Source organism: Aspergillus nomiae (genome assembly GCF_001204775.2).
Source record: "Aspergillus nomiae NRRL 13137 chromosome Unknown contig00034, whole genome shotgun sequence".
Lineage (NCBI taxonomy): Eukaryota > Fungi > Ascomycota > Eurotiomycetes > Eurotiales > Aspergillaceae > Aspergillus > Aspergillus nomiae.
Window position 1 is genome coordinate 47,687 of NW_015378089.1, and position 24,482 is coordinate 72,168.

At 51.0% G+C, this 24,482-nt stretch overlaps 6 protein-coding genes across 6 annotated transcripts; 3 read left to right on the forward strand and 3 right to left on the reverse strand.

The window, feature by feature from the left end:
- Positions 1 to 917: 917 nt before the first annotated feature.
- On the reverse strand, positions 918 to 5,264 carry ANOM_001629 (ATP-binding cassette transporter; the record flags this gene model as incomplete). The annotated part of the gene is made up of 1 exon (XM_015546886.1): positions 918 to 5,264. One exon carries the CDS (start codon positions 5,262 to 5,264, stop codon positions 918 to 920), a length of 4,347 nt encoding a protein of 1,448 aa, XP_015410209.1.
- A 2,225-nt stretch (positions 5,265 to 7,489) lies between these two features.
- On the forward strand, positions 7,490 to 8,899 carry ANOM_001630 (O-acetyltransferase; the record flags this gene model as incomplete). Its single annotated transcript, XM_015546887.1, has 1 exon — positions 7,490 to 8,899. The coding sequence occupies one exon, from the start codon at positions 7,490 to 7,492 to the stop codon at positions 8,897 to 8,899; it is 1,410 nt and encodes a 469-aa protein (XP_015410237.1).
- A 2,084-nt stretch (positions 8,900 to 10,983) lies between these two features.
- Positions 10,984 to 14,143, reverse strand: ANOM_001631 (putative monooxygenase; the record flags this gene model as incomplete). Its single annotated transcript, XM_015546888.1, has 7 exons — positions 10,984 to 11,184; positions 11,237 to 11,462; positions 11,509 to 12,271; positions 12,543 to 13,000; positions 13,053 to 13,199; positions 13,253 to 13,391; positions 13,438 to 14,143. The coding sequence occupies 7 exons, from the start codon at positions 14,141 to 14,143 to the stop codon at positions 10,984 to 10,986; spliced, it is 2,640 nt and encodes an 879-aa protein (XP_015410236.1).
- Positions 14,144 to 14,411: 268 nt separating this feature from the next.
- On the forward strand, positions 14,412 to 17,536 carry ANOM_001632 (uncharacterized protein; the record flags this gene model as incomplete). The annotated part of the gene is made up of 10 exons (XM_015546889.1): positions 14,412 to 14,423; positions 14,470 to 14,645; positions 14,690 to 15,050; positions 15,096 to 15,152; positions 15,208 to 15,362; positions 15,514 to 15,606; positions 15,655 to 15,829; positions 15,880 to 16,246; positions 16,290 to 16,600; positions 16,655 to 17,536. The coding sequence occupies 10 exons, from the start codon at positions 14,412 to 14,414 to the stop codon at positions 17,534 to 17,536; spliced, it is 2,589 nt and encodes an 862-aa protein (XP_015410235.1).
- A 701-nt stretch (positions 17,537 to 18,237) lies between these two features.
- On the forward strand, positions 18,238 to 19,499 carry ANOM_001633 (alkene reductase; the record flags this gene model as incomplete). The annotated part of the gene is made up of 3 exons (XM_015546890.1): positions 18,238 to 18,456; positions 18,503 to 18,833; positions 18,892 to 19,499. The coding sequence occupies 3 exons, from the start codon at positions 18,238 to 18,240 to the stop codon at positions 19,497 to 19,499; spliced, it is 1,158 nt and encodes a 385-aa protein (XP_015410234.1).
- A 38-nt stretch (positions 19,500 to 19,537) lies between these two features.
- Positions 19,538 to 24,171, reverse strand: ANOM_001634 (MFS transporter/fungal specific transcription factor domain-containing protein; the record flags this gene model as incomplete). The annotated part of the gene is made up of 9 exons (XM_015546891.1): positions 19,538 to 21,390; positions 21,444 to 21,860; positions 21,916 to 22,082; positions 22,423 to 22,605; positions 22,667 to 23,058; positions 23,107 to 23,648; positions 23,711 to 23,876; positions 23,929 to 23,955; positions 24,031 to 24,171. The coding sequence occupies 9 exons, from the start codon at positions 24,169 to 24,171 to the stop codon at positions 19,538 to 19,540; spliced, it is 3,888 nt and encodes a 1,295-aa protein (XP_015410233.1).
- Between the last annotated feature and the right edge of the window lie 311 nt (positions 24,172 to 24,482).

Sequence of the window (24,482 nt, forward strand, 5' to 3'; positions counted from 1 at the left end):
GCAGCAAAGCTTTTACACTTCGCAGATAGATTACCACTGAAGATTATCGATGTGGGTTTCAGCGTTCTACATAAAATGTAAATATTGCAAACTCCTTTACCAGGCTTCGAGGGTGCACTGTCATCCTTAATTGTGTAGGTTTTGACCATTCCCCGGGCTCGACAAACATAGTTTAGGTATTGTGAGGACAGCCCTTCCATCAAGCTTTTATGATAAACAGTCACAGTTTTATATAAAAGGCGAAACAAGAGGCCTTTGTACCGCCGCGAGCACAACGATTTTAAGGTTGCTATCTACATGCTCCCATGGAATCACAGTCGACAGCTCTGGCTAACTGTAATATTGAGGTTTAGGTGATGTGGCGGTTACCAGTAGCATTCGAATTAACGACAGCCATAATGTCTTGGTAGCTCCTGTAGTCGTCCCCTTGAACAATGGCTGCTTGGTTGTTCATCCCAGCCGTGAGATCAATAACTGTATTTCTCAGACACATGGCAGTAGCAGAAGGGAAACACTTTGGCTGCGGGTTCCATCTCAAGCTTTCTTCGCTCATGTGCAACAATCTGTGGATCTGCTATGTCATCACCTAGATCGAGTAGATTCCCATGATCATAGTCCCAATGTAAGGAAAAGGTGGGGCCTGGGCCAAGAAAATCTGAAAGGACTTAAGTATGTATCATACTGCTAGATAGGTGGGTTGTGATTCATTTTACAGAGTATTTACAGCACAATAATAAACTTATTCTGACTTCCTGACTTCTATTGATGATTATTTATTACAAAGCATAAGATGTGAAGCTCGACCTGGCCCGAACGGTAAGTCAGAGACGGGAGCTTGAGGGAACGCCACATAGTGTATATTGGCGCCCTGAAATGCACAGTGATAGGGGTAAAGAGTAAGGGGTATGGTGGCGGCCTCAAGATTTCTTCAGGCTAATCTTCCGTACCCTAAAGAGATAGTAGAGCGTGATCGCCCCAATGATGTTAAACACAAAGTACGCCCAGAAGATGCCGTAGTTTCTCCAGCGATCCTCCCAGTAGATCCACCGCTGGGCCAGGTACTGGTCCGCAGAATCCATGGCACAGTACTCACAGCCGGACGTTGCGTTCTTGTTATACAACTGGCCGCCAGCTAAATCGAGATATTTGCTCATATAGTCACCACAGGTTTGGCCGTCAGGGGGATCAAAAACACTGAGTTCTGTCGAGCTACAATGCACAGGACGGTCATGCAGAGCCGTGCTTCCAATGCCTCCAATGTAGTACGTGAATGGGGACACGCGGTACATGAAGATCCAGAATCCCGGGAGGGCAGGGGGTGGCTGCATAACACCACTGAATACGAACGACAGACCAAACATCAGTGTAGCAATCATGGAGGCCAGTGCGGGTTCTCCGACCGCGCATACAACGAATTGGGCCATGCTCGCACTATAGATGAAGAACTGCACAATAAACAGCATGATCAGAGCACGGCGCTCGGAGTCTTGGTCCGCACCAAAAACAGCCCAGTAGAATGAGGCCCAGGAACAAACGCCGAGTCCAAACTGGAAGGGCACTTCGACAATCATTTGAGAAAGAATGAAGACCTTCCAGGAGTACACTCGGGACGGCCGCTCACGCACTTCATAGAGGGCACGCTGGGCAACGAACTTCGGCATGATCTGGTTGACCAACGTGTTGAAGATCGTACATAACAGGAAAATACTGAAAAGGGAATTCTGGAAGCCCTGCTGTGTACTGTCAGTTTTCCAGAAGGAAAATCCGATGAAAAGACCAGAGACAATGCCCAGAATGAACTTCGAGAAAATATACTCCGGTTGCCTGAAGTATTGCTGAAACACACGGCGAAGAACATGATAGAGCTGACTGCTTAATGGCATAGCGAATTCCTCGTCGCTTCCTGCATCATCGGCAGAGGGTGCCAAATCGCTTTCTCTGGTCGCATGCAATCGATCGAGCTCCGCGAGTACGTCTTGACGTTCGGGGCTCTCGTTCCACACTTTGACCCAATCTGGTGCGTTGTTGTCCACATCACCGGAAACCGTTTCGAGGATGTACTCCGCCGGGTTTTCATGTTCCTTGCAGAGTCGACCGCCGTTTCGCTCGAAGTAGTTCAATAGGATGCGGGAGTTCTTGCCAATCTCACCGAAGTAAACTGTCCTTCCCCCCTTCGCTAAGAATAGTAAGCGGTCAAAGGTTTGGAACAACATTGCACTGGGCTGGTGGATCGTTGCCAACACTGCCTGGCCTTGACTGGTCAGTTTCTTCAGAAACGCGCAGATGGTCCATGAGCTCTGAGAGTCTAAACCACTGGTGGGCTCGTCGAGGAAGACTAAAAGGGTCGGTTTGGCAGCGAGCTCAACGCCGATACTCAACAGCTTTCGCTGCTCTACATTCAACCCTTCACCCAGTCTACCGACCACTGCCTCAGCATAATCCTCCATTCCCAAGACTTGAAGCACCTGCTCGACATAGTCATACTTTTCCTTTTGAGAGACTGATCGAGGCTGGCGAAGCACAGCACTGAAGCGGAGAGCCTCCCGTACCGTAGTGGTCTCCAGATGGAGATCCTGCTGCTGGACATAGCCAGTTCGACGGGGGAAGTTCGCGGCTAACCCCTTTCCATTCACGAAGATATCTCCCGTCACAACGCCAATCGACACTCGCTGGGCGAGAACATCGAGCAGAGTGGTCTTTCCAGCACCAGAAACGCCCATCAAAGCTGTCAGCGTCCCCGGCTTGACCCATCCATTCACATCATCTAGCAGACGCCGGGTGCCGTCCTTGACGGGAATGTCATAGCAAACTGATTTCCAGGACAGGATATCCTTCTGCTCCGGGAGGCGGATAGAATCTGCGTCCGCCCTGACCTCCGTCGTAGGGCTTGTCTTCTCCGCCTCAATACCGTCACCGTCTTGCAGGTAGCTGGGAGCATGGCCCGGCCGAAACACCAATGCTTCCGCTGTGGACTTATCTGCCGAGATAAACTCTGTTGCAGTGAGGTAAAGTACGTGGAAGAAGATCAGGAACGCGATCAGGATGCCGAAGTTTCGCCACAGGTGTGAGTAGGAATATTGGTAGTTCTGCTCAATGAACGCGTCGCCGGAGACAAACCGTTCACCGGCAACTGCACCGACGACCGAGCAAATAAAGGATGTCCCTGTACCATAAGAAGGAATGTAAGAAGCGCATTCGAAATTCCGGCCATGGAATTCATTGGAAACAAGGCCTTCAAATGCATAGAAAACAGGGTTGATCCAGCGTATCCAGGAGAACCACGGATGCATATCAGGCTGTGGCAACGTGAATCCGGTGTAGACGACAATACATAAAACTAGGATACCGGCAAGCGCCATGGCCTGTCCCACGGTCTGCGTCAAGGACGCCAAACTGCGGAACATTCCAGACATGGTGAGAATGGTGCATATCAGAAGTAGGTAAAAGATGAAGAACTGAGACGGTTCCCTGCGGAGGTTGGCTAAGAAGTAGAGGATAATACTGAACACCGAACAGCGAAGAACTTTGATTGGCAGATCTACCAGGGCACTTGCTAAGGCTTCAGTGAATGGATGCACAAACGCATAGGCCGCCTGTTTTTCCACGATGGGGCGCTGGGCATAGAGTTGCATAATCTCTCCAATGGTGATCAACGCATTCATAAGCACCGAGAAATAGAGGACAGCACCTTTCTGAAAGAATCCATTGCTAGAGTCAGGGGAATTGTAGAAGACGGAGCCAATAATCAAGGATAGGATGGTCTGGACAATAACTGTCGACATCGCAGTTGGCAGATCGTTGCGTAGACGCTGATAGGCCCGCCGAATACACAGGCGGATTTGCATCGGAATCGACAGGAGGTATGGGCTGTTCGTTCGCGTATGACGGGCTTGCTTTTCTTCGTGGACCTGCCGCAGGACTTGGGCGCCTTCACCATTTGGGCCGTGTTCTTGCACATATTGGGCAATTTCCGTGCGAAGCTTCTGATATTCTGGGCTGCGCTTCCAATAGTCCGAGAATTCCTTCGCACTTCGAGGCACTTTGTCCTCCATGCCCGGCCGGGCCCTTCGTTCCACGGGGTTGGTGATGGCGGTCAAGAAGTCCGGGCTCACCTGCTTCTCCGGTCGTTCCCAGCCCATCCGCTGGAAATATTCCACCGCCGCGTCACACGGCCCAAAGTAGATCTCATACCCCTCGTACAGGACCACGACCTTTTCAAAGAGGTCGTACATTGACTGGGAAGACTGGTAGGCGGCCACAGCATGGCAGGAGTTACTCATGTCAGCGGACAGGCGCAACGCTCTCACAAATTTCAGGGCAGATGCAGCATCAAGGCCTCTGGTACTGTTGTCCCAAGCACCTATCCGACAGTTCGATAGAAACATCTCGGCGATACTGACCCGTTTGCGTTCACCCCCACTGACTCCCCGGACGAAGTTATCTCCCACCTTGGTGTGGACCGTGTGTGAGAGGCCGTACACCGACATCACCACCTTGGTCATGGTATCCGCGAACTGCATGCGAGTCACACCTTCGATCCGTCGTCGAGGCGCACGGGCATGTGCCGCAAAGGAGAGGGTCTGGCCCACGGTGAGGTGTGGGAAATGCTCGTCAACCTCCTTGTTGTAGGCAATATCTCCCCGATGGTGTTTAATCATATCCTCATAGCCCACCCCGTTGTAGTGGATTGTGCTTTCCGGCTCTAGGGTCAGTCCGCCCATGCGACCACAGATCGTCTTCAGGAGAGTCGAACATCCGCTGCCTGGTCGACCCAACACGAGTAAGAGTTCGCCACCCTCGAGGAGACCATCAAAGCCACGCAAGATCTGACGGCGAGGGATCCGTTTTTGTCCTGCAAGCGCTCTAGAGGCCGTGCGGAAGGGGATGCCGAAGGTGGAGAGAACCGTCTCCTGGTACTGGAGCGCCGATCCAGACCCCGAGACTTGAAGGTCCTTGAAGACGACGCCTTGCTGTGGTGGTTCAATACCGCACTGGTGCATTCGCCTCAGAACGAACTGGGCCCAACGACGGTGATCGAATGAAGGGCTGTTGGGGTCGAGCTGGGGGTCTTGTTTCGCATCCGTGGCCGAGAGCACTTGACCTAGTCGGCTGGACGCTATGCGAGACAGTGACTGTCGCTCCTGATCTTCATCCGAGGACAACGATGAGGATGTGTCGGAAAAGCTATCATCCTCGTGAACGCGATAGGTGTCGATCTGCGTCACCGGGTCGACTTCCGGAGCCACCTCGGGCTTGGACGACATCCTCGACAACCAGTCAGTCAGGTAACTTCTATCATATGGGAGGTGTGAATGGTGGAGTTGGGCACCCACTCTGGACGCAGAATAGGAGACGACGCCTCGAGCAGAGTTGTTGATGATTTCTATCCGCCTACGATACAATGAAGTATGAGTACGCAAAGGTGAGACCGTGAGAGGCGTACTTCAGGAGGGTATTCGTGGTCGTAGGCCATCAAGCGCGAGAGAGACTCGACCTGGTGAATGAGAAACCGGGAAGAGCCCATTATGAGTACCAAAATCCGAGCTTTCTAATGTGTCCTTTCCCATCTTGGAACCTGATACTGGTTATGCTTTGAATCCCGGGCTGAGACGTTCCGGCCCACACGTGGACCGCACACAAAGAAAAACGTCGGCGTAACGGCGTTCCGTAGGCGCCGACAATGCGTCTCATTGGTGGACTTCATCGCAAGCCCGCCGCCCAGGCGCCATTGTCGGTGCCTGAGGCGTGTCTGGGCGGAGATGACGACCTTAAAGCCGACGGTCACGGAACTGGCCTAGTCCGGGATGGCTCTATGCACATACACAATCTCTGATCTCGCAACATGCCGCTATGGGCCAGGGGCAGACAATACTGATCTGAGCGCTGATCGAAAGAACTGCGACAATGACTCTTCGGTGGGAAGGCCCTTCTTGACCATACCCGCGCCGATGTGCTGAGGGCACAAACAGTCTTCCGATCTGGACTAAATCCGATCAGGCGGGATCGAGTAGCTGAGGAGAGACGTTTCTCCCTTCTTTATGAAAGTCTGCCACTTTAACCCAGCAGAGCCTGATGGCATTGTGACTCTGCTTCGGAACGATCTCCACGTGGCTGGTCGCAAATGTTGTCGTATCCCGGAGTCAACGAAGAGCAATGAACTTCAAATTCGGTTGACATGAGTGCAAGGAAGGTTCCGGTCACCAAGGACAGGAGATATGGTGGGGGAACTGTTTTGCAGGCATCTTAGATAGCGTCACCCAAGGTGATGTGAGTAGCGTTGCCCATTCTCTCTGGCTTCTGTCGTGGTTGGAGATCCAATCCCTTGCACCGATACTCACTCAGCCACTGTGCAGGCGAGGTTAAGGCTTGCACCGGGCGAGCTTGTGGCCATTATAGTGAAACAGCCCGAGTCTTCTTTCACGATACAAATCCAGCACATGAATACCATGTCTTTCAATACATTCCTGTGCGCCAACGCGCGGTGGGTGGACGCGCGTTACCCGGCTGGAATATATTTCCTGGCCTATGGATTGCTTAGTCGATCGCTTTCAAGTCCTTCGATACAGAATGCCGAAACAGTAGAACCACCCCTACTAGCAGTGTTCCAGATCCTGATGTTTCCTGTAGGATTATATCCCAATATCAGCAGCAATTACGACAAAATGAGCGAAGAGGAGGATCGAGTCCGAGTGAACATATATAGTACCTGGATCTCTCAGCAGGGTAATATGATTACCTCTCTTTCATGTGGCCTTTGCGGCGGGCATGATCCCTTGCATCATGGTAACAATGGGAACACGGCAGCCCCCATAATCACGTACATCCCGTATAATTGCTGAGTTATTTGAAGCACACTTCTAGTGGACAACCCGACCGACTGGGCTTTTCCGTCAGAGACAGGTCACATTGTCTTTTAAATCCAATATGTAGGCCCAATTTGGGACAGTTCCATTCAGACCGCTTGATCGCCGTCCTATGAGAAACACTCCGTGATATCCCTTGCATTGTGATAACATATTACAATGGGAGGCCTTCTGTAAAGAATGGTAGCGAAGATCCAAGTCCTAAAACCTAAAACACACGAAGTGCAGCTCTAGTTGAGTACCAGACCCAGTTCGGATAGCTTCTGAAGTTTCTTTAAGTACTGGCTGACTGCCTGCGGAGATTCCTCGATGATGCTATGTCCAGCCTCGGTCATTTCTAGGAACAACTGCACTGTCCCAGAGAGCCCAGGCCTGGATTCCCCAACTTCAACCCTCTACCCAGTTCCCTTCGCCGGTCTCACGCCAAGGCTGATCATTCATAGCCTCCCTTAAACAGCTCTGCACTGTCTGAGCTTCCTCTGTCGCTGCTTAAAATTCTAAGGTTCTGATACATCGAAGGTTCAAAACATGATGGGAAGCCAAGTGCATCAGTCAGGGGCTTTACCCTCCTTCACACCCTATTATAGACTCTCTCGCCCTTGGATCATACTCTGCCTTGTGCATATATGATGGGTACCATAACTTTCTCATTGGAAAATTCGAAAGAGGGCATATCAGCGCTTGAAGCAGGCGTATCGCAATTGGTGTCCAAGTTACCTTTTCTTGGTGGCAACGTGGTATGGACAATCGACCCCGACAGCGGAAAGGGGGTGGGAGAGGTTCATCCACCAACGGCAGCTACATGGAGCACATATCCCATGCTGTGTGTTAGACATCATGGTGGTAAATACACTCCAGTATCATACGAAAGGCCCACCGGCCCAGGCCGATGCAATACGGTCTCTTATGACGACATCTTCCGTGAGGAGTTTTTGCCAATGCCATTGGACACAGTCCTTGCTGAAACACACCCTGTGCTACGATTTCAAGCAAACGTTCTCGAAGATGGTATCATCCTGTGCGCAAGCGTCCATCATAATGCTATAGACGGGAGGGGAATCTACACCGTTATGGAAGCATTGGCTGCATGTTGTCGGAACCCGACCAACGTACAGCAGAATGAGCTGGCCATTGACCCAATCAGCGAAGCCGTGTGCCGCAAGCGTCTCTCTGCCGCAGCCTCACCAGCACCTGATGCATTTGTGGTACTGAGAGGGGAGAATTGCCCTATTCCAGCTGCACCTGACCGGGGCCCTCAGGCGCCCATCACTCGGCTGCTCGTTCTGAGTGGCGAGAGAGTCATACAGCTCAGGAGCATGTGCAATGCACTCGTACGAGATGAGGCTCGCGGCGATGCCGAGTCCTCGGAAGTCGAGAACCCGAAGCTGGCATTGTCCAGCCACGACATTATCTCAGCCTTGATGTGGCTTTGCGTCCTTCGATCACGAGCTCGATCAGATCCTCAATTTCCGAGGCAAGGGAAATCGCACTTTGCGTTCGCGACTGATGTTCGCACACTCATGTCTGAAGATCTCTGGACTACGTACATTGGAAACTGTGTCATTCCGGCTACTATAGAATCGCCATTCTCGATCCAGGACGCAGTCAAGTCTGCATCGGCAACCATCTCGTCTCCTGGCCAATTCGATCTATCTTTAATTGCTCGCCTAGCTCTAGCGGTCCGATCCGGGTTCAGGTCTGTCGGCAAAACCCAAGTTACAGATGTTATTTCTTCGATTGGGTCAAGAAATGAGGAGATGTTAAGCGCCTGCGCTGCCGATTTCGGCATCAGTAGCATGCGGCATACGGGGTTTTATAAGTTGAAGTTTGGTCCAGTCCTTGGTAGAGTTGCACATGCCGATATACCGGACCCTCGAATGCAGAATCAGGCATGGGTGCTGCCCGATCGGTATGTTGGCCACTACGCGAGGTCACCCTGGGAAATCCGCATTGCACTGGAGCCGATGGTGATGGAGTATTTGCTTGAAGATCGGCTGTTTGGGTGGATGCAAGGCACGGAGCTATGCAAGTTATGATGGTATGTTCGCTCGGCGACATCATTCCACGGGTATAATTAGCCCCAATATAGCTCAAAGAAGCGAATATAGATTCGAACAAGATCTGTCTCTAGAAGGGGAAAATAGAAAAACACACAACAGCATTAGTATGACTATGCTCACCCAACGCCCGTCGTGGGGGTCTTGCCGCTCTAGTAGTGGTTCAAGGCCTCCTTCAGGGACCTGAATATAATTTACCCGAAGAAAAAGAAAACATATTTTTGCTTCTATATTTAGTTTCTCCTCTGGACATATAATGTAAGACAAGTTCAATAATCTTCTAAAACAGTCTGTGATTGTCTTTGAGTCCACGTTCCGAGTACGTGCATCAAGTCTCACCCACTTGTGGTCTAGACTAGTTGCCCGGCAAGTAGCGACCATTATAGACACAGAAACACATATCATGAGACCAACCTGCCTATGGAGTATGTAACTCCATCGTCTAGTCCAGTCCTACCAAATTGACTCTAATCATGTGTAGTTGTCTCTCCAATGTCTCCAGTGCCAACAGCACCGGTATCACATCAGGTACCATCGGTGTAGTCTCGAGGTTAGTGGCATCGTAGCAGTTCTCATACCGAGCGCCGGTGTCTTCCCAATCTGTGCCCGTGGGGTATGGCAGCGAGCGATATGAGAAGGTCCCTTTACCGCTCTATCCAGTGATCCTTCTAGGCGGCAAATCAAAAATAACTGGTGACGATTTAGAGAGAATATTCGAGCTACTTGGTGGGCTATACCGCAGGAGGTTATACATCGGCTTATTTGCTCTATGCCACGCAGACTTCGGGCTGTACATCTGGCACGTGGTTGGTATACAAAGTATTAATATGGGGAGCCCATAGAATTAATTTATAGATCGATATTGTTTGAAATGGTTAAGAGAATCGAGCTTTGGAGAGTTGGACATTTCGCCGAAATAGCCAATGTTGTCAGAATTTTGCCCCCTGAGTTGATTATAGCTTAACCAGGGTAAAATTCAGAGGTTTCAACATTGCTGTTCCTCTATGTACATGCACATACCCTCATCAAGTATTCAAACCATCCTCTAAGACATTCGGATCAAACGTGATAGTTTGGTAGATGCGACCCAGAGAATTGATGGGGCAATACCGAACGGCACGATATGGCACACAAGGGAAACCCGGGTTTGATAAGATTTCTGATGCAAGCGAGAGCAGTTCATCGGGAACTGCCCACTCCACACGCTGGAATCTAAGACGTTAGGAATACTCAACGGGCCGACTAGTCAATGCCACAAAAGCTCTTTGAAGCTTACCAGAAGGACCACAGGGTGTCCGTAGCGCCACTGTATCTGCTCCCCATACTCGACGACGGGAATATTCCTCTAGGCCAGAGCTTTCGCAGCTACGCTCACGATGGGCGCATGATGTTGTGTCCACAATGTCTTTTTCTCTGGTGGCGATGTCTCTTCTTTGCATAGTGATGTTTCTTCCCGTAGCAGTAGTGAATCTGGTGATGTCTCATCCTGCGACACTGAGACCAGTTCCTGTAGTGGTAGCGCCATCCTTCAACCATCAAAAATCAATAAACTCGAAACGAGAAGAACGTTGGGGATTTTAGTATTCCTTTGCACTCATGGATAAGATGAGATAAGGAAACTCGAAGAGTATACTTAGGACTAGTCGGTTTCCCAGATCATGTGTCATAAAATGGGTTGTCAGACTGGAAGTATTTAGTTTTGCGATCATCCCCAAGCCACTCTACTCGGCTCTTATGGCACATGGCAGAATCGGTGCTTCTGTGTGATGTTGCTCGATGTCGTAGGGTGGTTGACTTGACGAAGTGGTGAAATTATCATGTAAATATATTCACTGGCTCACATTCACAATCTCTGGTCAGAGAATGCTGATCATGTTTCTGGCTCGCAACTTGCCCATCTGAAGACCTTCGCCTTAGAAAGCTGATTCCACCGCAGGGAGAGAAGAAGAAGGACAAGAAAAAAAGAAAAAAAAAAAAGGAAACAAAGGGCAACGAGTGTCACGCTACAGAAACGTATGATGTGTACCGCCAAACATACCGCCCAGTCGTCCAAGTCCCTCGAATCACCATATCAGCTCTGGCCGGTTCGTGCAGGCGGCGGCCTGTAATTGTGAACAGAATCGCTCTTCATCAGCCTGCTTCTCAGTCCAGTTTTCAGGTTGTTTCGGAAGGGCAGGCCATATTTCGTGTCCTCCTTGTTGATCTTCCTTCTTTCGGTGCTCCATGAGCATCTCCCTCACCCTCTTCTGGAAAAAGATCGGTCCCTGGCCTCGCCCGTCAGAGAGACATTTCCTGGTATAAGATTAGGTAGCGTACCTGTTCCTTGTCCGGGTGAAGCTCGCCGTTGACAAAGACTCCACCACCCAGATTGTGCTGTGCGCCCACACACAACTCCTTATCCTCGTCCAGCACCTGTCGATAAAAGGCGTTGATGTCATCGAATTCCTTGTCCGTCGCGTCCTGATGACGATATACTTCGTTCTCAATCTTGCTCTTGGTTGCAGAAATCGGGATCATACGTTGGATATAGAAGAATTTTTCACTTCTTGGTCAGCGATATACGGCCCAGGCCGGTAGGCGTTACTTACGTGACGGTGACCGAGGTGGTTGGGAAGAAATAAGTAATGGCCCGTTTAAATTGGGCATCGATCTGCTCCTTGTTGAAGATGTGATGTTCCATGTATCCCGCTGTGGGCTCCACGCGATATCGAGGCAGATCCGACACCCCACTGATGAGCGGATGAGAAGTGGCACAATGATAACACTCGTTGTAGTTCTCAATCACTCCCTTCCAGTTGGCGTCTAAATCCATTTCCCACTCGTGATCGAATGTGTATTCCCCGGCAAAATTGAAATCTTGCATCCGTGGTTGCTCGTCGATGTTCCGGAAGTCGTCCTCCCATCTGACATCCGGCGAGCCCGCTTGCAGATTCACCCAAACGAAGCCGGCCTTGTCGATGTGAACGTGGACGGGAAGCAACCCATGCTGGCTTTTATCGAATTTTGGAACCGCTTCGAAGCGCGGTGCCTTGGCTAGATTTCCCTTGAGTCCGTAGGACCACCCATGGTACTTGCAGCTCAGAATGGAGGTCGATCCTGAACGACTTTGAACGACCGGGAATGCGCGGTGCCGGCAGATGTTGTGAAAACCATTGATATGGCCGTCGCGATCTTGGACCAGGAAGAATGAGAAGTTTGCAACGGTGAAGGAGAGGAAGTCGCCTTGTTGGCTGAACCGGCTTGAATGGGTGAGGAGAATCCAGCGCTTGGAGAAGATAGCTCGGCGTTCCAGCTGATACATCGCCTCAGAGCGATACCATGATGCTGGAAGCCCTCGTGGAGGGTCATTCGCTGGTTTTTTGGATGACAAGCCCAAGAATTGCCACATCTTTCAGAGAGACTTGTGTAGTATCGTGGTCTAGAAGAAAGTATAATCACAGATTGCCATCGTCGCGAAGTTCCTTGGGACACATATATACGGCATAGACCGAGCGGGGAATTATTTGAATTACTAGAATGGAGAGGGTCTCAAGAATGGGGAGACTGATAAACTATCCCATATCAAAGATGGGGGCAGTGGGGGTCCGTTCTACACACATTGACTGTTTAACCACAGTTTGACCTCCAAATCCACTGTACACCTTGTAGCTATAGTCGAGACTCCGCCTTGTGACTCTCTTGTCGAACACCCCAATAGCGGTCCACCTGATCATTGTTAGCTGTGCTCGGAGACCACCACGCGAGTAACTCACATCCGCAATATGATCATATCCCAATAGTTTCGGAGCCAACCCGGGATCTCTCCAAGCCAAAGCCTCGCCTTCAGGCGTGGGTGTCATCTGCATCTTGCGATCCCGTTCCTGCTGTTCAGGGCCGTTGTGCAGGTGGTATAAATATTGTTGAATGTTTCCTCGATCTACTACCATCGCTGTACGCTCCTTGCGACACTGCTGGAACACGGACAGGGCGTGTCTTTTGGCATCCAGGAACTCGGGCGACGTCTTCGCGATATCGGGACAGTCGGGGAGACGAGATAAGCATTCACCGAGAACGGCACCGTCTTCAAAGGCCATACCAGCCCTAAGAAATTCTAGTTAACTCCACAGCAGATATAGTAACCGTCGGATCATACCCGGAAGCTAGATACGGCAAGGTCGCATGCACAGCATCGCCCAACATAATCCATGAACCAGATGGATGAGACCAATCGAACTCGCCAAAGCGAATGCACAGCCTCCATTTTTGCACCGACTGGCAGAGCTTAAGTAGCTTTTGAATACTACTCTTATTAGTTGCGTGATGAGCCGTACAGAATCTGTCACAGTTACCTACCGGGGATCCCAACCTTCAAACAAGGCGCACATCTCCTCCACATTGCCTTCGATCGTCGATGCGAGGGAATCCTCCGGGATATCGTCTGGGACAAGCAAGACCATGTTGAATAGATCCCCGCCGCGAAGCACGTAATTCACTGCTATGGTTAGCTGGATAAAACAGAGCTATCGAAGGCTACACACCAGCATGAGCATCTGGGCCCAGCCAATAGTTGACCTGTGGATTGTCCACAAAAGGTGCCAGTTCCGGGTCTTTTCGCATGTCCTCCGTGGATAGTAATAGGCGATATGCGAGATCCCCCGTTTTGACCGGTGGATCGCTGCGCCCAAGCAGCTCCTCCGTCAGCTTTCCAAACACGCCGTCGGCCCCGATCACTAGATCTCCTTTCCAGTGCCTGCCATCCGCTGCGATGGCGGCTGCTGTGGCCCCGTCGTCGCTTACATGGACGGTTCTGATGCGTGCATTGCAGGTCATTTGCACCCCAAGCTCGAGAGCTCTGTCAACCAGACACCGCTGGAGATCAGCACGGTGAAAGTCCCGATACCATGTCCCAGGGTATTTGCTCTCGGATTCATGAAAGTCCAAGTAGGAGATCTTGTTACCCTTCCACCCAAGAAAATTACAGACACTTGGAACCGTCATATGCGGGGCCAACGCCTTCTCCAGGCCCCAATGCTGGAGAACGCGCGAGCTATTCGGAAGAACCTGAATACCAGCGCCGACTTCTTTAATTTCATGGGCGGCTTCCAGAATATGAACGGAGTGTCCGGCGAGAGCACAACTGATGGCGGAGCCAAGTCCTGCCAGGCCAGCCCCGACAATCAGAATGTCAAGTCGGCATGATTGCGAACGGGTTTGCTGTTGCTTAATGTGAACGCGAGGAGCCATGGTGAACGAAAGTGGACCAGGTGACAGACGTGTGGGGTATGTTTTGGATCCTATCCAGAGACACACTTGTGCATTGGGGGTATTTATGATAGCCTGTCTGCGCTTGAGTGTTCATGGGTCAAAGATGGGGGTTATCGCCGGCCACCCAACTGCCGATATCCGACACTGCAAGGGGTGCAGCTATATCTGAGGGGCTAAAAGCCATGAACTCGTGCAATACGAGATGTGAAAGAGCATTGACGCTTCTGTTCAGGTTTCAAAATCTACCATGATGTCAAAAGTAGGTGGTTCCTCTGGGCTATCCGTGCTTAAACCTGACCGGTCAGTTTTCGCTCCAGGGTCGAACCGCGCTAGTGACGGGGGGCGCTCGAGGCTGTGGACTCGCTTTTGCGCGTGGACTGGCCGAAGCCGGGGCGAATATAGCCATCTTCGATGTGGTAGATCCGGACGCTGCATTCTATACGATTGAGAAGGAATATCCTGTTCGTACGGCGTATTACAGGTTGGCGACCCCCATATCATACATGCTAAGGCTGACTCAAATAGAGTCGATGTTGCGTCGCAGGAGTCGCTTGAAGGTGGATTCACGCAGTTTCAGAAGGACTTCGATAATGCTCTCGATATTTGTGTCCCATGCGCTGGGATCAACCGCCATCTCCCTTTTCTGGAATTTACCTACAAAGACCACCATGATCTGGTCTCGATTAATGTGCTTGGACTATACTTTACTGCTCAGCTGGCAGCAAAACAAATGATTGCAAATGGAACAAAGCATGGGAGCATCATTCTTGTAGCTAGCATGGCTAGCCACATTGCTGTGCGAAGCCAGCTATGCAGCGCATACTGCGGGACCAAAGGAGCTGTTCGATCTATGTGCCCTGCCATCGCAAAGGAACTGGCAGAATACGTGAGTGTTGGACCGTGCCTTCCAAACTCCAACTAACCACGACAGGGCATCCGAGTGAACTCGATTTCTCCTGGGTATGTGCGAACGGAGATGACGGCGGCAGTAGGTTTCCCAGAAGCTCAACTGCGGCGCTGTCCCACACTGACTTCATTCGTAGTTCCCCCATCTTGCACAGGGTTGGGAGTCGGAAGCCATGAATGGCCGTATCGCTGAGCCTGAGGATATCATGGGGGCGTGTACTTTCTTAGCTAGCGATGCGAGTGCGTACATGACGGGGCAGGATATCATCGTGGATGGGGGAGTCACTCGATGGTAGTAGCGGAGATAGGGCAAGAGTGGGGGTCGGCTCTAACTCCGCATTTAATCTCCAACATTCTATAATACATGAGGCCGATCTTGATGCGCACTTGTTGAGTCGGCTGTAGTTCGCTGAAAACAAAACATTCACTGATATGGCACCCAGCGTAGACAACGAAGGATATAATTCCAGAGGCCCTGTTGATACCTCAGCCACGGTCGTGGTGGTCGGTGCAGGACCGTCCGGGTTGATGCTCGCGTAGGTCTGCTCCGAACAACCATGCTTTGTCGACTCACAGTTTCGCAGATGCAATCTCGTTCGGTTCGGCATTAATGTGAAAATCTTGGATGATCGTCCGGACAAGACTTCCACCGGGAAGGCGGATGGCATGCAGCCCAAGACGATCGAGACATTCAAGCAGATGCGACTCGCCGATCCCTTGTTGAAAAATGGAGCCCGTGTTTATGATATTTCCTTCTGGGTATGCCAGTATCGCGCCAATACCCTTCGACTGTGGCTGATAAATCCCAGCAATCCACAACAGATAAATCGCTCCACCGGACAGGACGTCAAACGCATTACCCCGAGAATCTCGTCGGCGCCTCCGATCCCTATATCCTGCTTGCACACCAGGGCATGGTTGAGGAGGTCTTGATCGATGATATGGAGGCGCGAGGTGTCTTCGTCATGAGAAATAGTCAGTTTACCTCCTGCTCACGCGTGGCAGGCACAGGGCAGCTGGATGTCGCATACGAGGACTTGGTGAGCAAGACGGTCAAGACAATCCGCGCCGACTACCTAGTAGGATGTGATGGTGCTCGATCAAAGGTGAGAGAGTGTATCCCGGATGCGCAATTGGAGGGGAAGATGACAAATGCCTCATGGGGTGTGCTGGATGGTGAGTTCACCTGCATCCTGTGCCGTATAAAGCTAAGGAATAGGCGTGATCGATACCGACTTTCCCGACCTGTGGAGCAAAGTTGCGGTGCGTTCCGACCTGGCCGGGTCTATTCTTTGGATCCCTCGCGAACGCAACATGACTCGATTATACGTGCAGCTAAGCGAGACTGACGGCGAACGGGTCGACAGATCCAAGGCTACACCCGAGTATGTCATGCAACGAGCCAGAGATGCGATGCATCCCTTCCGCCTTGAGTGGAGGACAGTGGAATGGTTCGGCAATTACATTGTGGGCCAACGCGTCGCGAAGCGTTTCATGGACTCCGAGGCGCAGATATTTATTGCCGGTGATGTATGACACTGATCTCACCCTGGATCCCGCATGTTTCCTGTTAATACTCAACAGGCTGGACACTGTCACTCGGCTCTTGCAGCGCAAGGAGCGAATACAAGCATGCATGACAGTTTCAATCTCGCATGGAAGCTGAATCTTGTTATTCGTGGTTTGGCTCAACCATCACTCCTAGCCACCTACGAAGAGGAACGACAAAAGATTGCCTACGATCTTATAAACTTCGATGCAGAGCATTGCAAAGCGTTCTCACAAGGGGAGGCTGCCCTTGCCAAGAACTTTGAGGAGAATATTCGCTTTATCTCTGGCGTGGGTGCGGAATATGCGCAGGGCCTACTGAGCCGAGCCAGGACTGCCAGATCAACCCCCCTGAGACCCGGTGCTCTCCAGCTTCCCGCAAAAGTGACTCGGTACATTGACGCCAATCCTGTTGATATCCAGATTGACATTCCGCTCTTAGGCCAGTTCCGAATATACTTCTTTATCCCAGATGTTTGTAAGGCACTTGGGTGGCTGAGGATCCTTTGTGAGGGACTCGACAATGCGACTAGGATGGGAAAGATATCCTCACGAGCAGATCAGTCATATGCAGTGCAACCCCAACGAGCAGCCCCGTTCGAAACTTTCCTGCAGCTACAACGATATACCTCCGTGTCCAGTGCCTTCACATATGCGATGGTGACTCAGTCGTCCAAGTCCGAGTTCGAAATTGCAGACTTGCCTAAGGTACTGCAAGATAGTCGCTGGACCTTGTATCTAGACGATGTCGACACACCTCGTTGCACAGAGAAATGGTATGGGCCATTGCAGGGAGATCAGGTAGGTATAGTGATTGTGCGACCAGATGGATACATTGGAGATATTGATACATGGGAACTGCCAGCGGGTATCGAGTCAGTGAAGTGGATCGAGAACTATTTCGCATTCATGATGTAAAGCAGACTCGTTTGTTAAAATTGATTATAGTTTAGAAATCTGAGTTGAGCTTTATGTGCTATTCCACTGCCAAATATGGAAGTAAATTCAATAAACGTTCAAGGGAGTCTCATGCCCAAACTCTACGGTTATACTCGCCTCTAGGAATGTATACTGTGAAAGCTTTTGTGCATAGCTGAACGATGGGTTATGACTTTGATCTCATTTATCCTTACAGCTACAGATACTTTAATTACACGATCGGAGAAGGAATATATTTTGGAGGCTATGGATAATAAGGAATGGAGGGCTCCTCGTACAGAAATTTGCATATGTATACGACAATTTGTCACATACGTACCTAAGAGAAAGTGGAAAGGCAATGATTTCTGAAGGCTTCACGTCGTCGTATCGCAAGTTAAGTTGAATTATACTGTTAATATGCCATCATACTCAGAGAGAGCCTGTATTGGCGTAAGACGCCCTTCAGAGCCACTTGAGCGAGAGTGGGGGGCAGGACCAGTGTTATGGTGGGGGTTGGGTCACAGCGTCCACTGTTGAAGTACTCTCAATGGACAATTGCTACCAAAAATGGCTTATCCCACTGTTGTCCCAGGCTCTGTACCTCTCAACCACGGGAGCGGGGTGGCGATGGGTTATATAAGTATGGTGTTGCCATCCAGCAGAATGAGTCAATACGAGATATAATCAATTACTTCACAATGGGCTCAGTCGATACTGTTGGACCTTTGTTTCAGCCCCTTCGCTTGGGTGCTGTGTCCCTAAGCCACAGAGTGATCCAGGCTCCTTGCACTCGGATGCGATCGACGAAGGAGTCCGATGGTGTGTTCGTCCCCAATGAACTTAATGTGGAATACTATGCACAGCGAGCCTCCCCTGGAGGTCTCATGCTGACCGAGGCAACTCCGATTAGTCGACTTGTATGTATGAACCCTTGTCTAGCCACGGCGTTAACTAATAGCTCAGGCTGCTGGATATCCAGGCGTCCCTGGTATTTTCACGGCCTCTCAGATCGCCGGCTGGAAGAATGTCACGGATGCGGTGCATGCGAAAGGCGCCTACATATATTGTCAATTATGGCATGTTGGTCGGGCGACAGTGCCGTCTTTCATCGAAGGAAACCAAGCGCTCAGTGCCAGTGACATGCCCATTAGCGGGAAGGCATTGGACGGTAGCGAGTACGCTGCCACGCCTCCGCGGCCCATGAGCGTGGAGGAGATCCAAGAGACCGTGAATGAATATGCCGCGGCGTCCAAAAGAGCTATGGAAGCAGGGTTCGATGGGGTTGAAATTCATGGTATGAGCAGCGCATACACCCGAGAAGAAATCTGTTCACTGAGAAAAATATCAAACAGCCGCGAATGGATATCTGCTGGACCAGTTCCTGCACGACAATGTGAATAATCGGACAGACGAGTATGGCGGCTCTATTGAGAGACGGTCCCGTATTGTCCTCGAAGTACTGGAGTCAGTCTCAGAGGCCATTGGGGCAGATCGTGTAGGAATTCGCCTCTCCCCGTATAACTACTTCCAGGACACTCGAGACTCCAACCCGAATGTTCACTGGCTCGCGCTCTGCTCGCAAATTGCCAACCTCCCCACGGACTCGCGACCCGCATACGTGCACATGATTGAGCCTCGCTTTGACGAGGTGCTGGACGAAAATGCGAAACTCGATTCTCTCGCGTCGGAGAGACCGTCCTTGGATGTGTTCCGGCCAACACTCAAGAAGGGCGGCATCGCATTCCTCGCCGCCGGGAGCTTCAACCCTCAGAATGCTGGACCAAAGTTGATTGACGACGGAGCGGACGCCGTGGTCTTTGGCCGCTGGTTCATCTCCAATCCTGATCTGCCTCGACGGTTGAAGGAGGGACTACCATTGAACCCGTATGACCGATCGACCTTCTATGGCGCTGACCCGGCGGAGAAGGGATACATTGATTACCCTTTCTACAGTAAATAGACGTAGGGCAGAGGAGAACGAATGGAATTATTACATGTTTAAGATAACGCTATTAGTACTTTCATTGCATCATGAACAACTGCCCATCGGACAGTCGCGAGTTGCTGTGCCATCGCTGCTACTAACGGTTTGGGATCGTATTTTCCGGACAGTGCTGCCAACTCCGTAGTGCTGGGGCAGTTGGTCATCATGACAATAAGCGAAGACAGATCTGTATTCATTCGGGGTTCGGAGGACGAAGGATCCATGCCCCGATGAAAGACCCAACAGGCCAACGTAGCCAAGTAGAGGCACCAGGGGAAATGAAAGGCATCTGTCTGGTCCCAGTCATGGAGACTCAACACCGCATCCTGTAGGAGATGGGATGCATGCCGTGCCACAGCGGTCGATGCTCCCGAGTCCTCGTGCAGCCAACGGACAATATTCTGCAGTGATCTTGACTGGTCAGCTGGAGTGACTGTTCGTCCTAGAATCTGCACTGCTCCCGCAACAATCTGCAAGTCAAGGATCTCTACACTTAATGCCAGGCAGGAAGCATGATAGAGAGCATGGGCTGCCATTTTCAACCCAGTGAAACGACGTGGGTCTGCTGTCTGGGCCAGTTTCATTGCGAGGCAGTCTGCATCAAAGTCCACTTTCCATAGAACGTAAGACCGGCTCATTCGTGGAGTCCAAGCTCCCACCCGCTCCGGTGTTTCCGACCGTAGTGTAGTTTGATCTCGTCGCTTGAGATCGGCGGACACAGACATCAAGCCATGTAGGATTACCGTGCGAGCAAAGACATTCAGATCTCGTGGTCGAGACACAGATCCTGGGGTGATGTAGCCTTTGAGGACAGTGAGAAACGGTCTGTTTGTTTCACGGGCAGCGAGGTGCGCCCACTCTCGGGCGGACGATGCTTCCCAGATGGCAGCGCTACATGGCAAACGAGACCGGATCTCAAATGCGGACATGCAGAGGGATTGGGAGAAGAGAACCGCATGCTGCGTGTCCCACATGAAGCAAAGCATTGCCAGTCTTTTCCGCTGCTCTGCATCCATAGCCTGCCGCCATGCCTGATCGATATCCTCCGATCGTGCTAGCTGAGGCGAATCTTGTATGCTGCAACAGTTACTACGGCGAATGAGTTTAATCAGGACACAGTGGAATAGCTGGGCGCGTTCGCGCTGCTTGGAACCGGCCCTCATCTTTCCAAAGCAGTCAATCAGCAGCATTGTTTGCAAGACCCAAAACTCCGGCTGTGGTGAGAACTCCTCATGGCATAGCAGTTGGTTTCGAAGTTTGTCGTGGATCCCCACGGCGAGTTGATGAGCCTCACGCGTGCTATAGGTCGCTCCCATGAACAGAACCGCCGCCAGAAAAATTGGGTCAATGGTTTCTGGGTTGAAGGTTGCCTGATGGACCAGGGGATATGTAACATTGAAGCGCGTAAAGAAGAGATCGCAGTAGCTTTGTAAAGCCCCTAGGGTAAGCAGAGGCGAATCCAGCGTTCTTGGCCGACCGTCGATACCTACTGGGGATACCTGCATCACCAGGGATAGGATGCCTCGCCGGCAATTCTCGGACAGCCGTGGTAAGTGTGGCGGCGGGCTGGGCCCGAGAAAAGAGGTCCCCGACATCCAGTCTGCCTCCAGGATGTCAGGCATGATCGGTGACAGGGTAGACTGTGGCGTTTGTCCTTTGTTCATCATAGATGCTACCTCTAACAAGGCTGATGGGCCATCGTACTTATCCACTGGCGGATTATAGTCCGTATTAAGCGCTCCAGGGAACGGCTCTGTATCAAAGCCGAGCGGGAAATCGAATTGATGAAATGCGTCATCCAGAGAGGCGACGTCGAATAACCAATTATAGTTGCAGGTTGCTGCAAATGGGAGATTGAAGTCGGTGGCTATGTTCATTAGAGGAGTTGAACTCGTATTGGAATCGGGTGGGAACGCATACCTGTGTCCATGCTGAAGAAATCGCCCATGCCGCCCAACTCGAGGTTGAATGATCCGTCCGCTGCATCAAACTGCCCTGGAATAGGTTCAACATATGGTTCAAAAGGACCGCCTGGCATCATCGGCGCTAAAAATGGATCCGTCTCGACAATCGGTAGAGAGTTTGGGTCTGTGCCAGATATCGGCGGCGATAAGGGGGCCTCGTCCATCGGCTCTTCCTCTTCTTCTGCTACTACATCCTGACCCGACGACAAGGAAGCGGTGGTCGATCGTCCTCCCGACCGCATCTCTCGCTGCGAGGGGCGCACTATGATGGTGCCATCACGAGCTCTGCGAGTCCTCTTGCGTGTGTTCAGGATGCCTAACCCTGGACCACCAGCTTCTTCATCCCGTTTGTCATGACGCAGCATGTGTCGGGCTGAGTCGATTAGCCTTGGAGACTGCAATCAATGTCGAAAGAAGGTGTCGCTTACCAAGTAGATCCGGACGCTGAAAGTGGACCCTGCAGCGCTCACAGGTAAAGCCCTTTCGTGGCTGTTCATGATTGAGTGCATGCCGACGTAGATGCTCGGCGCGAGTGAAGCTTTTGTCGCAACCGGGATATTTACAAGCGTGATTCTTCATCGCGTTGCAAATGCATCTGGAGTAATTGCGCACGCCAATCGGTGGGAGTTACAGTTGGAACTTGGAACTGGATAAGAAGTGCACCTTCGGAAGGATGACCGATCTCGCTGATAAGAATGCGGGGACAGTGGGGAGAGGCTAATGCAGAGATAAATACATTGATAGATTGATTAAATTATTCCCTATCTCTAAGCGTGACCACTAGTATGACTCCGATGCGAAGTGACTGGCAATTTAGAGATGTGAAAGGTTCTGCCATACAAGACTCTGAACATTCGAGTGGCCGAACACTTAACCCTAATATATGTTTTGCCTCACCCGCCACGTACAACTGGTGGATGATCTACGCAAAGTACCGCCATTGCACGCTCCGACTGCCCTCCTTGAACTGACTCGTATCCACTCCATTTTCACCTAGTCTGAATCCTTGTTTCCGATCGCGACGACGATTCTCGAACCGCATCCATACCCCTAATCCCGTCACGAAGATGATGCAGACAGCATTGCAACAGCAAGTCGCAATCAGTGTAGGAAGATATCTGCGCCGAGTCAGTGACAATCTCTTCCTCTTTCCTCTCTCGAAATCAAGGTGCGACATACTTGGGGGCGTATTCAGTCCGAAACGTAGCGGCACTCACTACACCGGCGAGATTACCCAAACCCACCAGAAACCCTGTATTCGCTGCGCGGGAGTTTTCATGGACGTTGTTGTTATTATGCCAGGCATGAACAAGGCATGATGGGATATATGCGCCAGATGCCATGAGAAAACAAGCGAAATAGGCCACCCCCTTATGGTGAAGAACATCAATTGCCACCAGAATAACCATCCCCACAAGGGAGAGGGCGAGAGAGAATACAATGTGACAGGTTCTCTCGCGGAAATAGTCCGATGATTTGGCGACGCCGAGCAACACCACTGCACCAACGAGATTTGGGGCCACCGTCCACAGATTGGTCTTGACAACAGAGTACCCGAGACGTTGCACAATCTGTTTCGGTTAGGGGTGAAGGATTAGAGACGATCGTCAAACACTCACTAGAGGGAAGAAGTTCATTGCGGTTGCGTAAGCGACTGGGTAGGTGAACGATATGATGCACCAAATGGGGAACTGCCAGTCGCCCCAAGACTGAAAGCAAGCTTTAAGATTGAAATTGGTCGAGACCTCTGATGAAGAGTCTCGAAGGAGTCGAGCTGTTGCTGCCTCTCTCTCCCTACCGTTCAGGAACCAGGCCTGTTGTGGGTTATCTGGTAGCACCAGAAACCCGAAAACCCCAATTATCAAGGTCATTCCACCCTCGATGATAAATAGGTACTGCCACCCCTTCACAGAATGGCTCTCAATTTGGAATACCCCGAAGGAGATCAGTCCACTAAATGCGGAAGCCAGAACAGCGAATGACTGTACAATGGCCAAGCGAAAACCCATTTCCCCGCGAGTGTAGAAAAGGGTCAGGTAAAAGGTCGCTCCAGCAAAGAAACCGGCTTCAAAGACGCCGAGAATGATACGGATGGCAAGTAAAGAGCCGAAGTCCTTAGCAGCACATTGGCATAGTGCAAGAATACCCCAAACAACGGACACTGATGTATTATAGCGTACGATTTAGCTATTTCCTCGCAGCCATGTCCTGGGATGAACTTACTGGATGAGAGCATAATCCGACCAGAATAGCGCTTGATCAGCAGGTTCCATGGCAGATCAAATAGACCGAATGGAATATAGAAGAGAAGAATCAGTAACGAGTAATCATTCCCTTGAAAATGCAAGTCGTCGTCGAGGCCGTCGGTTTTGGCATTTGCCAAGTTACTCTGGCCATATCAGTATTGTGCGTGCAACCAGATCAGGACCATGAAGACCCACGCGATCCATGCAATCAAAGAAGTACATCTGCAAGTGTCAGTCCGGGATCGCTCTGCAGTCTGGGATCGCTCTGGTGTCTGCGACCGGTCTGGATATTCTCACCAGGCAGAGCATTGGCAAAACCCACAGGTCCACTTTTCTACGGTATGCCCGTTCAGCGTCTGCATCTACATAAGTGGAGGTTTGCCCCAGATTGACTCCGGCATCTGGGGATGTCATCGTAGATTGCTTCAGTTCAGACATATTTGGCGGTTTCTGCTTTTCCGTTCTCCCATTTTCTATCAACGGCAGCCTACTTAAATGCTACTCCTGATCTTACATGGCTCACGAAGAGTGTAATTCGCTCTGACCATACCCCATATCTACCATAGAAGGGGTATGATATCCGGTACCAAAGCACGAGAATTGCCCAGTCGAAGCTAGAGACTTGACTGCCGAGATAACAACCCCGCCTCCCGCTATCGTCCTGCCTGCAGATCGTCTTATCAATGTGATCGGATGCATCAACTCTATCACCCCATCCTTGAGCAGCACCCCCACCCTCGCATCCTTGC